The sequence below is a fragment of the Brassica napus genome, chromosome C3, assembly GCF_020379485.1.
Source record: "Brassica napus cultivar Da-Ae chromosome C3, Da-Ae, whole genome shotgun sequence".
Classification (NCBI taxonomy): domain Eukaryota; kingdom Viridiplantae; phylum Streptophyta; class Magnoliopsida; order Brassicales; family Brassicaceae; genus Brassica; species Brassica napus.
This window is the reverse complement of record NC_063446.1, coordinates 73,108,896-73,126,628: the sequence shown is the minus strand read 5'-3', so window position 1 is coordinate 73,126,628 and position 17,733 is coordinate 73,108,896. Positions and strand designations below refer to the sequence as shown.

The 17,733-nt window shown below is 37.1% G+C and overlaps 3 protein-coding genes across 5 annotated transcripts; 1 reads left to right on the top strand and 2 right to left on the bottom strand.

Moving 5' to 3' along the window:
• Window positions 1-695: 695 nt before the first annotated feature.
• LOC106375021 (60S ribosomal protein L18a-like protein) lies at window positions 696-3,803 on the top strand. 3 transcript variants are annotated; one of them, XR_002656599.2, is made up of 6 exons: window positions 743-888; window positions 1,171-1,213; window positions 1,304-1,433; window positions 1,521-1,638; window positions 1,730-1,904; window positions 2,229-3,803. XR_002656599.2 is itself a non-coding variant. In XM_013814923.3 (5 exons), exons 2-5 carry the CDS (start codon window positions 1,204-1,206, stop codon window positions 1,790-1,792), a joined length of 318 nt encoding a protein of 105 aa, XP_013670377.2. In that variant the 5' UTR covers window positions 696-888; window positions 1,171-1,203; the 3' UTR covers window positions 1,793-2,015. The 3 variants fall into 3 exon arrangements, 2 of the variants coding, with proteins under 2 accessions (XP_013670377.2, XP_013670376.2); XM_013814923.3 differs by lacking the exon at window positions 2,229-3,803 and having other exon boundaries at window positions 696-888; window positions 1,307-1,433; window positions 1,730-2,015; XM_013814922.3 differs by lacking the exon at window positions 2,229-3,803 and having other exon boundaries at window positions 1,730-2,015.
• On the bottom strand, window positions 2,151-3,512 carry LOC106378548 (leucine-rich repeat extensin-like protein 3). The gene has a single exon (XM_013818661.3). The coding sequence runs from the start codon at window positions 2,739-2,741 to the stop codon at window positions 2,244-2,246; it is 498 nt and encodes a 165-aa protein (XP_013674115.2). The 5' UTR covers window positions 2,742-3,512; the 3' UTR covers window positions 2,151-2,243.
• LOC106453422 (proteasome adapter and scaffold protein ECM29) lies at window positions 3,723-16,941 on the bottom strand. Its single transcript, XM_013895673.3, has 35 exons — window positions 16,652-16,941; window positions 16,391-16,558; window positions 16,204-16,293; window positions 15,482-15,618; window positions 15,312-15,402; window positions 15,129-15,211; window positions 14,875-14,981; window positions 14,396-14,548; window positions 13,969-14,033; window positions 13,616-13,700; window positions 13,460-13,538; window positions 13,276-13,384; window positions 13,069-13,128; window positions 12,834-12,952; window positions 11,965-12,343; window positions 11,676-11,863; window positions 11,503-11,575; window positions 10,613-10,763; window positions 10,370-10,542; window positions 9,930-10,274; window positions 9,469-9,636; window positions 9,097-9,390; window positions 8,458-8,634; window positions 7,942-8,205; window positions 7,447-7,545; window positions 7,181-7,365; window positions 6,550-6,885; window positions 6,027-6,180; window positions 5,833-5,943; window positions 5,465-5,632; window positions 5,218-5,344; window positions 4,748-4,906; window positions 4,557-4,669; window positions 4,427-4,486; window positions 3,723-4,058 (listed from the first exon to the last, which is right to left on the bottom strand). Exons 1-35 carry the CDS (start codon window positions 16,832-16,834, stop codon window positions 3,876-3,878), a joined length of 5,436 nt encoding a protein of 1,811 aa, XP_013751127.2. The 5' UTR covers window positions 16,835-16,941; the 3' UTR covers window positions 3,723-3,875.
• Window positions 16,942-17,733: the final 792 nt, after the last annotated feature.

Genomic DNA, 17,733 nt, shown 5'->3' with positions numbered 1-17,733 from the left:
CAGATCCGGATTCTTAAAATAAATAAAAAATAATATTAATATATATATATATATATAATATGAACAATAATTTAAAAATAAAAATATATAATGTTTTTTATTATTTCTATGTATAATATTACAAAATTTACATAAAATTTATATATACTATTATAAAAACGAAAATATATTAAATAAAATTAATTTTTATATATAGATATTGCTATTTTTGAAATATTTATTAATATAACTTACGTATCCGGATATCCGGATCCGGATCCGGCTTTGACGGATCCAAAATTTTACTATCCGGATCCGGATTCGATCCCTCCGGATATCCAAATTTTCGGGTCGGATCCGGATCGAATCTCGGATCGAATCCCAGATCGAATCCGGATCTCGGATAAAAGTTTCAGGCCTAGTTTTATATGTTGAAAATATATTTGGAGACCATCCGTTTCAAAAAGTATGTTTTAAATTTTTTCACACAAAAACATATTAAATTTTGATTACCAATGCATTTTTTTTTGTAAAATAACTATTTCCAACAAAAATTTTAACCAATAAAATTTTAATAAATAAAATTATAATTTTTGAAGTTTATGATTTACCATTAATTAATACCTCAGAAATATAAAAATTAAAATTTTAAAAAATATTGATTTTTTTTAAAACGGACGAAGTATTATTTATATTTGTTAATTGAAATAATATTGAGTTTTTGTAAAAATTGTTTTTTTTACTGCCGTTTTGTTATGTTGAGGAAAAAAAAAAAAATAGAGAAGAAGGCAACGAAAGAGAAAGAAAGGCAAGAATCTCTCATTCCCGTAGGTGACGGTCCCCGAATCTCTCAGGCAGTCTCTCTCTCTCTCTCTCGATCGATCCATCTTTTTTTCTGCAATTTTCCAGGTACTTTCTCCTTCCCTCTTTTTTTTTTTGCAAATTTTACTTAGAAAAAAACAAAAAGATTCGTCCTTTTTGGGTTTATTCGTTGTTTTTCTACTCTCTTTTGTAATTGGATTATCACAATATAAATCTGGGAATGTATCTTTCCTGAGATTTCTCGTTGTGCTTCAGATGTTCAGTATCCAAAAGGAATCAGCTTGGTGTTTCCTTAGAAAAAAACTGTATTGTAAAGGACTCAGCTTTGTCTTTTATTACATGAGAAATGTCTGTTTGATTGATGTTCAGGTTTCTTGGCGACAGGGAAGATATTATTTCGCCATGAATGAGAGTAAGTAATGTTCGGTCTATATCTCTGTATGATTGGTTGGTAACTGTTGAAATAATCAAAATCCCTTGGGGATATTGTATGTTGTTAAAGCAGATGTAGAGGAACAAAAGAAAGGAAAGTATGTTCTGATCCGTGATGGTGGTGATGAGGAGGGCAATGAGTTAGGAGGACTCTTCTATAAGCCTCTTCCTTGCTTTGGTCTTGGAATCGGATGGCTCTCGTGAGTGTCTTTCTTCCACATTATTGTTGTCTTGTCTTTTTGCTTAAATCAGCCGCAGATTCATTTGACCAACCTCTTTGATGTTAGGTTTCTTCTTGGGTTCTTCTTCCCGTTTGCGTGGTACTTTGCCACATTTCTATACCTCACTAACTATTACCGTAGGGATCCACGTGAGAGATCTGGTCTTGCTGCCTCTGCTATTGCTGTGAGTCTCTCTCTCTCTCACACACACACACATCCTTTCTTGATCAGCTGTAATAAAGAGTATTGCTAACAAAAGTGTGCATTTTTCACAGGCTTTGATATTCACCGTTGCACTGCTGATCACCGTGCTTGTTCTTGTTTTCTCGGGTCGCTAGAGTCATCCGTTGTATATTCTTTCTAAAGAGAGACAGATTCAAGCCTGTTTCAACAAGTAAAATTTTTCTATCGTTGATATAGAAGAGAATGTTGTGAGGTTTCAAAGAGAAGGTACTGCTTAGTCCTTTTAGATTCAAAAGTTTGGTTTGTCTTTTGTACATAAACGCCATCGTTATACATAACTATTTGAGGATATCTTATATAGAAATGTTGTTTGAACCATCATCATTACATAAGAATGCACCTTGGAACACATCTATTAGATTTATCTTGAAAGAGAAAACCATTTGTGCAAATCATTAAAGAATCCTAGAGAAAAGATTTTTACATTGTTAGTAAACACTTTGCTGTTTCTCCTCTCTGTTCTTCATCACTCTAACCAACATTTCTTAAATGACCTCTGAAACTAACAAAGTAAGCTGTGTGTCAATTCAGACTTTGCTACCATTGTCATTGAGTTTCTTTGAGCTGGAGAAGTTGTCTTCTTTTGAGAACCAAGAAGACAACAACCAAGACCTGCAACATTGCTGCTAACCCTGCAAAGACTAGTCCCACCGTCTCCCCTTTGTTTAATCCACCTCTCTTTGGTTCATCTGGTGATCCAAACCTCCGTGGCTCAGGAGGCGGTGGAAGGGATTCTGACCTGGGCTGCGGAGGCTGCTGTTGAGGAGCAGGTGAAGGCAGAGGCACAATTGTCTCTGCTACTGGAGGTGGTGGAAAAATGTCTGTCACATTGACAAGTGGTGGAGGTGCAGAAGAAGGCGGTGGTGGTGGCGGAGGAGGTGGTGGTGGTGGTGGTGGAGGTGGAGGAGGTGGTGGAGGTGGTGGTGGAGGTTGTGCAAAGAAAGGTGGTTCTTGTGATCTGACGAGGAGGAAACATAAAGATAGGGAGAGAAACAAAATGTGGAGGAGGCTCCAATGTCTCAACACAGAATCAAGAAAAGCCATTTATCAAGAGAATGAATCAAAAACGTTTTCCTTTTCTTCTTTACCGCAAACCAAATGTGACATCTGGAGATGAAAAGGAAAAAAAAGGAACAACAGAAACAGAGAAATGGAGGAAGTGGGCTGGATTCAGAAAGAATAATTAATCAAGTAACCAATCGTGAAGTCTGTGACAAAAATAAATTCTGAGGAATCAAGGTGAGAGAAAATACAACTAAGACAAAATTCAGAGAGAGAGAGAGAAATGGTAAACATTATTTCCCGGGAATTATAGAGAGAGAAAATAACAGACTTACTTATTTGAGCTAAATATGGTTGGTAACAAGTTCAGTTAAAGTTTTGTTTAACTTTGTGCACAAAAAAGATAAGGCATGGGCATTCAAAATATCCGTTTCTGGTTCAGGTCTGGTTTTATAGGTTCTGATTCCTTTGGAACTTAGAGATTCGGTCCATCAAGATATTTATAATTTTCCGGTTCGGTTTCGGGTTAATTTCTCTCGGTTCCGGTTCCGGTTCCGGATCGGTTCTGTTACAAATATTTGATATACAAAAATTGTTTCTGGTTTGGTTCGTTTTCCCTTAATCCAAAATCTGTTAAAATTTAACCAAAAACAGAGCCACGCCAATAATTTTTTGGGATAAAATTTAAGAGAAACCAAAGCCAGCAAATGAACAACTCCGGTTAAATGAATCTAACCAAAACAAAAGTTTGTATATAAATCTCAAAACTGTACCTTTTGGACGGGAAAGCAGCCTTCTCCAAATGGGTCATAGATGAGCATGATTGTTATCTGAGCTCACTGACGAGACTTTACTTTCTGTTTGCTAAATCTATTAGTGGGATTAAGGATTAGAGGCTGCTGAAAAAGATTGAGAGAGGGAGAGCGACAGCGACTTCATACATATTCGAAATAGATAGGCTATTTAGTTATATTCATTTCTGAATGACTGATTCCATAAAAGCCAAAAAAAAAAAGATTTGAATTTTGGAAAACTAACTTGTCTACATATCTTGTAAATACAACATCTTTTATTACACCTCGGCTTAGACGACAAGTTTAACTTTTTAAAAAGAAATGGAACTTGTATAAAACATAATGTCAAGGCATAGAAACTAAACTCTTCTCTGAGCTTTACTTAGGAGAGAATTGCAAGCGCATCTCTGGATTTTCTCAACAACGACTTAGCTTCTTCACTCTTCTCTAGTTCAATCAAAGAGTTAATCTCACCCTTGAAATCTACTTCCACAGGATGCAATGTCGACACCTTGCTATACACTTCGATGAGCTCAAGCATGCATTGCGAAGTAGCCACATGAACCTGATGATTCCAATTAAGATTTAGTTTAAAAGACAAATATTATACTACATTTTCATTTTGGTTTTCTCAAGTGCATGCAAATGATAATATATGAAGATCAATCAAATATCATTTCCATATACAAACCATTGCTAACAATATATTCTATCGGTTCTTGTTCTTAAATGCTCTGCTTATCGAAAGGGATAGACCGATCTTACACTCCTATAACCTAATAAGAACATCCACTTCCAAGTATTAACGTTATCTATGCCCTAATGATACGAGTTCTTGCCGTGACAGAAAAAACACCAAATCATAATTTTGGTTTGTTTTCATTTGGTGCAATTTATTAGAGAAAATCCAACACAACGCAGACAAGAACATACCTGTGCTATCTTCACTGTGTTTATGCATTCCAGTAGTTTAGGAACCAGCGAGTGAAATAACTGAAAAAAGCAAGCGGAATACTTAGAAAAGAGTCTAAAGTATACACGTGTGGTAGATGTGATTGGTTACCTCATGAGCGAATTTTGTGGCATCACTAGGTACAAGGCCATCCATAGAGTCATTCCATAGACTCTGAAACCTTGAGCAAAGCTTTCCCAGACATGAAATCCCAGACATTTTTACTGCCAAAGGAAAGTCAGATTGGTTAAGCCCGTAACAAAACGTTTAATGGAAAATAAAGTGAGAGAAGAAACCAGTACCATTCCATAGAAAACCAGGTGATAAGGAAATTAGAAGAACATGAATCAAATCAGCTTTCCGGCTGATAATGTCATCTACGGTTGCTACTTGGATGCATGACTTGACGCAGTCCATAATTTTCTCAAGTGGGACTTGTCCGTCTTCTCCTTTTTCTGATTCTGAAAACAAAGGGTGGACGAACTGTTCAGATTACAAAGACAAGTTTCTGATGGCATAGTGCCTATTTCCTGTATTAGCTATACACTGAGCTAAGGGATGTATCATTATGGTTAAACTATAATCTTCTGGAGGCAACACTTTGACGTTAAACGGACTATTTCTACCACAAATTTCCTAATCTTAAGTTTGTACTCACCCAGCTAAAAGTTTCAACAATTTTTACTAAACATAATATCCAATGTGACCAGGAAAATGATGCTATCAATCAAAGTATAGGAATAATGGGATTGTCCATTGGTTATGTAGCAACCTGTTTTGACAGTATCACTTGCAGACTGGACTTGAGAATTCGTTTTGACGGAGGCAGTATTACACATCTCATATAACATTGGGAAAACGGCGTTGAAGAACTCTGGATTGCCAAAAGCTATTATGACCTGATAACATAAACAAAAAAAAATCAAATTATTCAAAGGACACACTGACCAAATAACGTTGTGTAAGAACTGCATTATCACATCTGTTCACTTTTGCCTAATAAACCGCAACTTACTTACCTTCTCCAGGCAAGAAAAGGCTGACTCGCGATATTTCTTGACTTTCTTTCTACATGCAGAACATATCAGATCCAATATTACAGTGGGAGTTTTAGGATCCTCCTTAGTTATTGCCTCGTGGCAAGAGACTGAAAGAGCACCAAGGGCATCCAAAAGAGCATCCTTTCCCTGTGAATACAATATTACTTTAGAAAATGTGCCCTCCATAAGGACAAGTAGAGCAGAGCTCTAATTTTTTACTGGAGAAACAAAATATTTATCGTCTCAAATTTAATCCTTCTGCTATAAATTTCATATTCAACTTTTTTATGAACCACCACGGAAAAGAAAAAGGAAGGTAAATATTAGAATGAAAGAACTGGTCCTACCTCCCATAAGCGTCCAGGCATTTCATTGATAAGACACTGCAGCAATTTGTTGTGTTGCGGCGATAGTGATTCACCCAAGACTTCAGTTAGCTTGGAAATTGCCTTACCAGCCTGAAAGCAAGTTTAAATCTTCTATGAATACAACACAGCGCCAGCGGTAAAATATCAATTAGTACAAAAAGAGAGAGAATTGCCTTCTTTTTGCTAGCCCACGAGGATGATGTAATGCTCTCACAAATATGATTCACAATTTCTTGCAGAAACAACTGCAACGTGACCCTTTCACCACTTGTGATGTCTTCCCACACCTCCTCAAAGAGGCTTGAAATCTGTTTGTCATCCTCAAATCTGAAATTTATAATAACTATAAGCTTCTCTAATATTGCGAAAATAACGATAACTTATTCTGTAATGAAGTATCTGCGTCTAGACAAATCTGTCAAATCTTTGTAAGAGAGCTGTCAAATCTTTGTAAGAGAGAAAAGATACTATCTGCCGAAATTTCAAAATAATGTGTGGATCTTACTAGGCGATGGTACTGAACACATGAATTCCGATTTACAGCTATAGTTTTTTTATCGTAATTCAAAACAATATCAGTTATTATCAGGTTAGAAGATCGTTATGCAATTTCTCTCACATGCATCAGACTCAGCAATATGCAATTCTTATGGTTCACCTAAACATAAATATAGAATAGCAGTTCCTACTGTTTACCTGGAAAGAAATATGACTGGAACAATAGCCGACTGATGACCGCTCATAATATCAGAAGCTGTAGATGAGAAGCTCTTAAAAAGACTCGCACATGCGATCTGGGAGCTTCTATCACCAGAGTGAAGAGCTGCAGTTTCTTCAATTAAGCTTTGAGCTTGAGAGGGACTAGAATACTTCAATACAACGCCACAAGCACTCGAAAAGGCACGTTTTGCAGCAGAACTTTTCTCTTCCTTGGCAACAGGAAACAAAAGTCTAAGCAGCATTCCAGTGAACGGCTTTATCTCGGTACCTACTTTCTGCACTAGTAATGAGATAAAGCTGGCAACACCAACCCTGTTGAAGAAAATAAAAATTCCACGAAATATCAACATCTACAATTAACTATATGAAATCTAATAGTAGAGACAAAAATCATACACTACACTGAAGCAGTTAACCGAGTCCATTAGGAATTTAGGATGGGTAAGAAGGTATGGAATTACGTCACTTATACAAACTAAGTGAATGGCTAAAGTTACTTAAGTCTACCTTATGTGAATTCAGTACTCTCTCGGGAACTCTTTACAAGTCACAAGTAAAGGTTGTAGAAGAATGAATTCTTTACTGTAGAATGTTTTGAATAACTGACCTCGTATTGAGGCCAACACCACTTCGAACAAGTTGAGTGAGACGAGGGATCAACTGCTCAAGTGACTCAGTATCCACTATATTAATACAGATATCAAGAGTTTCCCACATTGGAGAGCCTTTCGAGAATGAAATTCGTAGATTTTCAAGTTTCTCGGTTTCTATGCCAATATTAGCAGCATGCAACTGAAACACGAAAAGTTTAAACTTAATACGATGTCAGGGTAAGCAAAAATTCAAACTGGAGCTGCCGACATTAAATGATACCTCAACATAGTTAAGTCCTTGGTCTTCAAGACTAGACAAACTTTCCAACATACAGCAAACTAAGTCTGATAGATGTGGACGGAGGGCAACTCCTGCACCCTGCAAACGAAAACAAACAGCACAAATCATTTCTGAAGTACAGAACATGCAATGATATACAAGTCAAATTTGATTAATTTTTCATGTTAGGAGTCAAATTGAAAGAACACACACACGTAAAAAGTATAAGATGCTCGTTTGTTTTACTAACATTCATCTTATATATGTCCTCCCAACCAAAAGCACTAAAATTAAACATACCTATTATCTACTATTAATTTCTGCTATCTGGGACTACTGATAACTCAGCTGTATTGAAATAAATATACTACTATTAATGTCACAATAATATCTTTGAGATACAGACATGATACGGAAACATACCGAAATGCAACAGAAACAAATGATATGAGCACAACTCTCCTAGATCATCAATCTATCAAAGTTAGGGCTAACCTTTGCAAGCTTCATAACAACTGCAATTGAAGCCTTCCGAACACTGCTGACTTTACTCATTATCCCTTCTGAAAGTAAAAACGGGAGAACAATATCCATTGCCTGTCTTGCATCTGATATTTCGGTGAGCGTGATATCACAAATCCTTATTGTTAAGGATGTCACGCTACGACATAACTTATCACCAGCATTTCTCACAGTCTCTTTGATGTCATCCATAGCACGGAAAGCAGCTATCCAAAGTCTTTTCAAATGCTCCCCAACCTTTAATAACATAAGTGTGAAAACAAAAACCACTAAGATAATTTAATGGAACAGTAATGTTAATGTACAAAACAAGAAACAACCATGAAGCTGGGTGTATATGTATCATATACTCCAATGCATATATTATTGTCTATAAAACCAGAACCGTGCTAAATATATGGAGACTAACTTCATATACCAATGCAGTATGCAGACGCGAAGCAACGATAAGCTTAATTTTAATTATCTATTACAAAAAGAAGATCTTACCTGGTCAAATTTCCGACCTTGAATAATATCAGCAAGGGCAAGACAGGATGCCTCACGGGAGCGCCAAAGCCGTGAACCACATTGTACTAGCAGATCATCAAAGATGTGATTCAAATGTTCATCAACAGCTTTCTTAGGGTCTTGTATAAGTGCTTTCCAGATGTGTGCCATAGCATCCTGCCAAGATTACATGAAAGTTAGCAGTTATAAAAAAAAGAAATAAAAACACCCTTTTGGCCACCTTTTAGTAAACCAACTTTCATTGCTCTTCGTATAGAAAGATTTGATTCAACAAATCAAAAGAATGTCTACAGGACCTAAGTGATTCTTGCGGCTTGTAAAATAGCAACAGCTCAAATATTTCTTTTGTAAAATTGAACAAGCCACTAATTAAAATAGCAACGAAAATGTGATTAAAAATGCTATGAGGTGCCACTCCGTTCAATTTAAACAAGCCAATTTCTAGTCGTTAGACCAAGGATGAATATACAATGGGTACGATGAAATATTATCAGTATGCAAATAAATTAACAGCATAGACTAAACAATAATATTATGAGCATTTCAGAATCAATTGGGCCCCTATGTGAATAACGCCCGCTAATAACAAGTCATATTCTGGAAACGTAGTAATCTAACCTGCACGTTTTTGTCAGGATCATACTGGTATCGGATCAACCTCGGAATCAACAATCGCAAATGTGGTCGAAGAGCATCTCCTGCTTGTTTGGCTATCTTGGAGAACCCAAAAGCAGCTCCTCTCTTCGAATTAAGAGATGCTTGGTGATTGGCTAAGTCCATAAATTTGTAAATCAAATCTGGTTGCCCCATTTCATTTGCAAGATTACAAAGCTCCTTGTACGTGCTAATCTTCCCTCCACTGGGACTCTCACCGATAGAGCCCTCTTGAAACACTTCAGTCTCTTCATCAAGCTGGATAAAAAAAATACTTTGAGGACCAAATACAAAACCTGGAGTACCATAGGAAGGGCCTCGATGAATAGATTATACCTTTATAGCTCGTTTTCTTTTGCTTGTGCCAGTTAGGGTATTAACCAGAGCATCTACCAGACTTTGCTTCATTGATGAATCACCAAGTTCATAGACAATGCTCATGCCCTGGGATGCCAGCTCCTGTGTAAGTTCATTCTGGTCACCTAACAAGTGTGAGAAAGCCTCCTGCAAAAAAATATTTATGTTAACCAGCAGTTTGTACAAGCTTCTTCTACCCAGAATGGTGTTCACAGCAGTTACTTGGCAGCAAAAGATGATACCACGTTTCGTGTTAAAATAGTAATGGGCATAACAATTCCAGTATCCAACTGGGTAATGCATCTAAACAAATTGGAATGACAAGGTCTTGATTTTCTTTTTGGTTGTGATGGTACAGGGGAAGTTAACAAATGCCCATGAGTGCAGTAAAAGAATAAGGTTACAACTACAAAAAGAAGATTAAGTTGCCGCTTGCTAACCTGAATTTTAGGAAGCATTAGTTGTATTGATGGATGTTGGCCACAGTACATGATCAAAGACAGCATCCATACGGTTCCAGCACATCGTTCATCCTTCCTGCTACTGTATAGAAGAGTATCAAAGAGCTTTCCAGAAATTGTTTCTCTGGTCGTGACACGGCTATCTTCATCACCAGTTTTGGCATCAGACAATTTCTTTGACAAAGATTTAACTTCTCGCATCAGAAAATTTGAGTCCGTAGAAAGAGATGTATAATTCGTTTTCAGAATCATATCAGCAGTAACTGGTACACCACCCCAGAGGAAAGATAACGCCTCACCCGCAGCAAACAAAATTTCTTCAGCCTGGCCAACAAAAACAAATGACAAAATATAGAGGCTTATTAAGTTCTCTCTTTAATCGAATAAAAAGGACAGAGGGTAGTGGCTAACAATCCCACCTTAGAGCGTGAAAGGCTAAATAAAAGATCAAGCGCTATCTTCAAGTGCGAAGATGACATTTCATTTGAACAGATATGTCCAAGAGAAAGGGCAATTTTCTGAACTGATTTTATATCATCACCAGAGAGTAGCTTGCTCAATTTTTCTTGCAGAACTTCCAGCACTTGAGTCCCTGATAGAGCAAGTCAATCAACTGAAACTCGGACATACAAGATACAGACAGGCTATTGGTATAAACTGACCTGGACTAGAATCATTAACAAGAAGAGGTAATGGGCCACAGATTCCAATATGACCCAGAGCTTCCATAGCAACAGAAGCCAGTGGTGCAGTCTCCGAGTTAACAACATCCACCAAGCATTTAACCGCATTTTGAACAACCGCTTCAGAAACCTGTTTAGCGGAAATTCTAATCATGATACTATCAAAACATTGAAAGTATGTAGCCATTTCAAAAACAGATGTTGAGACTTATTAAGCTGGCAAACGTGATTTAGCACTAACGCACAAGATTTAGCCCGTGATTGGTGTCTAATAATTGTAGTACAGCGTATCAAAAACTACTACATCGGACAGACATTTCCTAAAAGAGAAAGGAAAGATAAACCAAGAGATCTGAAGAGTGACAGATCAGACTTCTGCATTAGCTATTTTATTTATCTGAAGCAAAATTTTGAAGAATGGACATGAAGAGAACAAATGAGAAGAAAGAGGAACAGCATCTTCTTAACTGTTTTAGTAATTCAATGGTAAGAATTGCCAGAGGGACTAGTATATTCATTAGAATCACCAAGCCATGTCAATGTATTCTCATTTTATTTTTCCGACATGCAAATAAGACAATAAGTTTCTTTGCCAATGGGTTATTTCTACGTGAAGCAAACCACCTAGTAAATGGAAACGGTTCCTAAACAAGAGAGCTCGATGTTACGGCTAAATTTGTGACTTAGCATGTCCAAGCAACTAAATAGTCAAGGATGGGCAGTAACAGTATCTGGATGTCATACCACAGGCTAATTAGGATGCAACAAAAGAAAGACATATAGGATTCAGATTCATAGTACCAGGGATATCACCAAACTTATGCCACAACAATCATATAGGTGGGTATAAGAAAATCAAAATCACTTACAGCGGGTATTCTATATAAGCAGTGTGCTGAAACATATCCTACAGCGCATAACCCCCCATGGTGTGCCTCGAACCTAAGAAATCAAAAGGTTAGCTTTAAAAAATGATGAAGTGTCTACTTCCTGCAGCCACAAGCTTAGTTGCAACATAGATTCCAAAAGAAAAGAACAACACCTTAACTTCTGCGGTGGTTGAGAAACCGAAGCTATCAATTCAGAAAGCAAGGAACATGATTCGGCATCAGAAAGAGCACAGGATGCCATTCCGAGTAATCGTGATGCAGATTCACGAGTACTCAAGTCTGTATGACTAAGCAGACGCCTTAGCCATACAACTTTTTGAGAACAGTAAACTTCAACCATCTTCATGTGAAGAAAAAAAGATGGACGGTTAGTTTAGAATAGATTTGATCTGCGAAAAGAGGAAAAAAAGAGGAAAATGAAAGAATAATCAGAAAGCAGACCTCCGGAAGGTAAGAGCCAACTGAAACCAAAGCTTTGGAAGCGCAAGCATGCAACTCAGCCGAGCCTTCGAATGCCAGGGAATGTTCCAATAACAAACACATTCTTTGCGCCGAAGACAAAAATTCAGTCCCAACTGCCTGGGTATTGATCTCCTCCATCTGTAACTCAAAACACTTCACTAGAAACTTAATCATGACCACATATACTTGCGACGGAAAGAGAAGTTTCTGGCTTCTCATTTCTGATGAATCCAACAGTTTGGGCTGTTGCTTGAGAATGTACTCCAGCATCTCAACGAACTTTGGGTATTTGTGGTCATGATTAGAGACTATACTGCGACCTTCTTCTTTCAGAAAGAGTCCTTCAAGTGCTAGTTCCCTGAACGTAGAAAAATGGAATAATACACATCAATTCAATAATTATCAAGAACCAGAAACAAATGAAGCATTGTGGATTATGTCATGGTGGATCCACGGAAGAGGATTTGTTTCAGCATGAAAGTCATTCTGTCAGTCCGTCAAATGCCTAATCTTAAGGTATACAGAACTCACAAATTTACTACAACACTGGAATGAAAAGAGCAGACTAAAAAGATTGTATACCCTCCACTATAAAACGTTCAAGCACTTTTTTTTTACATCAAAGTTCAAACACTTTAACGCTCAATTAGGAGCCCTTCCTAATAAGCCGAATTTTATTTCAGATTTGAATTGTTATAAAATATGTGTACTAGTAAGAAGAACCTATTAGGAGGTTAAGAAAAACAGACCTGGAGAGCTTTCTCCGTAAACATTCATAAACTCATTTTTCGCAATTCAACATGCAACAATCACAACAGTACGCAATGACATAAGATAAAATCCAGTACCTTATATCTAGCTTCATATCTGCTGCGCTGAGCATGCAAATATACAGACTTGGACAATGTTGTGAATCATACAAAGAAGTTGCCCATCGCAACGCACAAAACCTTGCTTCATTTTGTTCCTGTCCAATATAAGCCACAAAGATAACAGATTTTATATAACCGAGAAAACTTGGTAACAAAATCGAACTCAGTGGCGCAATTAGCTAAATAAATTATATCTGAAAAGTATCCATACCGCCAAAGAATTTTCTAACAGAAGCACCTCCAAATCCTTGAGAATTTTCTCTGGGGAGTCCTAAAGAGATGATTACCAAAACTGACATGGTTAGTTTCCAGAAGAATACAAAACAGAAAAGGATAACATAGCATAAGCTTTTGATGCCAGAAGATCAAAACGGAAAATGAGAAGATTAATCGTGGACATAACTTTAAACTAGCAAACCTTGTATGCAGCAGCAAGAGAGATGATTGCCTCCTGGATAGTTGAACGAAGAGATTGGGTTTCTAACTTCAATGCGTTAAAAAGACGAACTGCCATTTCAGTCTTTTCCCTGTAAGTTAAGTTCACAACAAATAAAATGTCAGTTAAATGACAGCAGTGTAGGGCAATAGAATGAATTCCTTACCTAAAAAGCTGAGGCAAACGTTGTGCAATCAAACCAATTGCTTGAAAAGAAAACGTTTTGGTCTCCCTTGATAGAGCATCTGAAGGAAAGCATAACATATTTATTTAAATCCACTTTTGAACAAGGAAACTAAGGACTTTTTCCTAAAAAGCTGACCTGCTTCTGAGCCTGTTCCGTCGAGCATTTTCAGAATAGCATTCAGTATAACAGGGCCCATAAGTTTCAGTTGATCTATTTTTCCCTGCATTTCAATAAAAAAGTCCAATGACACAAGTATTAGCAAATTCAGAAAGAAAGACTCGAAAACCCAAAATGAAAAAGAGAAGGGGACATCGTCAGAGATTAGTATGGTCCTTCATGGCATTTTCTATAATAACATATAACATTGAGTTGAGAAGAAGATATTGAGTTATTTCTTCACAAAAAGAATGAATATGTATTTCATACTCCCTACTATTGCACAAAACATACATAATAGCAAGCTGAAGCATTTAAAAGAATGACTTTACATGCTTAAAAACCCACACGGTGAACTCCATTCCCATTTGCTTTAGCCTTAAGGTCGTTCCACTTCCTGTCCCATGAAAGCAAGGCAGATAGCAAAAGTACTCAGTAATCAACATGAAAAAACAAAAAATGAAAAACCCAATTCATAGAGAACATGTAACTCTTTTAACTGCACCAAGAGACTAAATAATTCCTGATCAGTAATAATTGAATCCTCTTCAACGATAAACTAGCGTCAGGAACCAACTAAATTATTCTTACAATAGTAAAAACGCAGATCATTAATTCCACTGACTATATACACTATTTATGAACAAACAATATATTCCCTATCTAACTAAACAGATATATATACAGACCATGGTCACAGAAATCTTTTACCACTAGACAGTCCAATTTTGTAAGTATGACATATATTAAACAACATACCATACATACAACCAAATATGCACTGCAATGTGGCAGGAAAACTATTTGCGGCTGCGATAGAACGACAGAAACCAGACATGAGCTTCATTTTCAAGGCTATGTTTCCTGGAGCTACACTATGTTCTGGAGTAGCATGTTCAGTGGCAGTAGTGCCTGCATACATATCAAATTGATGAATGTGAACTTAGCATGATCACCAAAAAAATACCCAAACACGGGAAGAAAACCCTCAACACTCCAGATCTCCCAAAATTTATACGAATTTGTATTACATCAGACATGATAAATTTGCAATAGAGTCTGTATAGTCAAGGATGAGCCCTAGGCATGTCATCCACGAACCTTAGGGTAGACATAGACCTGATCCTAGATGCTAGGACTGGATTAAATAAATCTCATTTTTATGCTTTCTTCGAGTAAGTGTGATTTCAGTGTGCAAAAAAAATCTAATTAAATTGTTGGATAAAAGGACCACGTACCATTGAATAGTAAGAAGAGTCTCTTTATCAACTTGGGATCATCCAAATTCGTTACAGAAGCTTTCTTTTTAAGAAGCTCTTCCCCTCTTTTAGCTACGGTTTCTTGCCTTGAATGATTTTTACCAACAAATTCACACAAACTCTCAGAGCCACGAAGAGTATAAATGCAGTGCAAAAAAGGCAGTGATAAAATAGTATTTCATGTCATATAACAGAAACAAAGCATATAATGCCTGTAAAACCGGAAAGCATACCTATCCACTGATGCAGCAATGTACAACGGATATACGGATTCACCAGGCAAATCCATGGTTCCAATGACATTCAAGATCCCCAACTGCGTAAGAGAATGATAGATTTATTTCAGAAAATCCTTAGTGACCAATGTATAGCTTGGCAGCAACAGAAAGAGATACGTTTCAGGTTACTTAACAGACCTTTCTTTTGGTAAGCATGTCCCCTTTCAATTCTTGCTTTCCCGTTATACGATTAACTTGAAAAACTGAAAGCCCAGGAGGACATCCTCCTCTGAATTAGAAGGTCGAGCAACTCATATTAGATGCAGATATAACTGATATAAAAAAAACACTTGAAATGGATTTCATACCCTTGAGGAGGTGGTTGATACAAAAGCATATGAAGGCAAAAATCCAGAAATATTTCTTTATCCTGAGATGCAATCAGAGTACTATACTTTACAGAGACATCATCACTGATCCGGCTTGCATGACACTCTCCAATAACCTGAAATCAAACCTAGAACTTGACGATACTGAAGACAAATAATTTTGTTCAGTGAAAAAAAGACTTTTTAAAACTATCATCTATCCAGATGAGACACTACCAATTAATTTGCCAAATAGTCTTCTCCTACATTTCAAATTTTATAACACTCTAGGAATCACCTGATGTCGTTCCCCACATAAAACCTTATGTACTACCACTAACCACCATAAATGATAGAAAACCATCAAATTTTAAAACACTCTAGGAATCACTTGATATCGTTCCACTATATGCAGCACTAACCAGCAACAAATTCACACACAAAAAATGCAAAAGGAACTACGACTATAATCAACAAGACAAAATAAAGCAAACAAAATGTCTCTGTCATCTAAGTAATGCATAACAATTTCAACAACTAAATACAAACAGATAGAAACCCATCAAATAGACAAACAAAATGCAAAAGGAACTGTCTCTGTAATCAACAAGACAAAATAAAGTAAAATGTCTTTGTCATCTAAGTAATGCATAACAATTTGAACAACTAAAAGCAAACAGATATTCAAATTTACAGTTAAGGAAGGAGGATTGAGAGGCCACCTTAATGGCAATTCTCAAAATAATCTCTTGGTGCTGCTGAGGAAACTTTGAAACATTCTCTAGTGTCTTTGGTGCAATATCCTCCCTTTCCTATAAAAAGGAAACAATAACCATTACTCTCATTTGGTTAGCAAACGTATCCACTCTCCACAAGCAAATCTAAATTCCAACAAGGTGATGATCGAACCTTAGCAGGAGCTCGTTCAAAAGCCATCTCAACATACACAATAGCAAAGTTCCTAACCATAGGAGACGCAGCAGGGTCGGTGTACAGCTTCCACAACTCCAGCAAGGGCAAACCAATCTCATGATGGTGCTTCACTCTCTTGTTAACGTGACTCAGTATCTCAAGAACCTGCCAAAATTAGGGTTTCACGATTAATCTCAAAAACAAAAATTCGATTTTGAAATTCATGAGATACTGAATCGAGTCGAAGAGTGAATCTGCCTTGTTGCGAACGGCGGGAGACTGGGAGGAGAGAGATGAGATGGTGAGAGGGAGGAGCTTGGAGACTAGGGCTTCGAGCTTGGAGTCGTCGCAGAGGGCGAGCCTAGTCAGCATCCGATCGAGCATTTCCTCCAGCTCGCCGTCCGATTTGGAGGCCAGTGACGAAGACGATGAACCCTCCATATCTATTCTCCCGAGATTCTGTATCTTTGATTCGATTTCAATTTCTTCGCTTCTTCCTGGGTTCTTCTCTTCTATGCTTTTTCCTCAGTCTTCCTCCCTGTCTTGTAGGACAAGAGAAGAAGAGTGAGGCAAAACGGTGTCGTACAAGAAGGCTTGTAATTTTAATGGGCCAAGGTATAGAAGGGCCCAATATCTTATCCGAAGAAAACTACCAGTCGGATCTTTAGACTGGGGTTCTCAATAGACATGGGCGTCGGCTCAGATCGGTTATTTTACGGATATTTTGAATCTATTCAAGGACCAAAAAAAATTATTCGATTTAGGTAGTAGTCTTTCAATTTGGTTTGGCTTGAGTAATAAAACTACACAAAAATTTTGGTTCATATTCAGTTCGCTAATTTATAAAAAAATATTGGGTAGTTTATGGTAAAAAACCTTGGATAATTCGGACTATCTTGATTCTTTGTTTGATTCGGTTCTGGATAATTTTCTAACGCATTTTATAATACTAAAAGTTGCTATTATTCAAAGGAGAGGGCATCCACGTCAGATTAAAAATCAGCCAATCAGAAGTTTCTTTCTTAGCACGTCATTTAATCCTCAGTCGATAATCTTACAATATTGGACTTTTTCATGTGGGTTCAAATCGATTTTAAAACCAGAGAGTAATGTACTGGCTCAATTAAATCGAGACCACTTCTGGAAGCTTGGATTGACTCTTCCTCGGACACTTACGTATTCTCTGTTTCTCATCTTCAACAGCTGAGCCTCATAAATATGGCTCCTAATTACCCATTCATTACTTCAAGAAACTGAAAAGCATGCAGCTCTTGAGATTTCTCCACCTCCACCTCCACAACATATATATATGTGTGTGTGTTTTCTCTCGCCTCTCACTT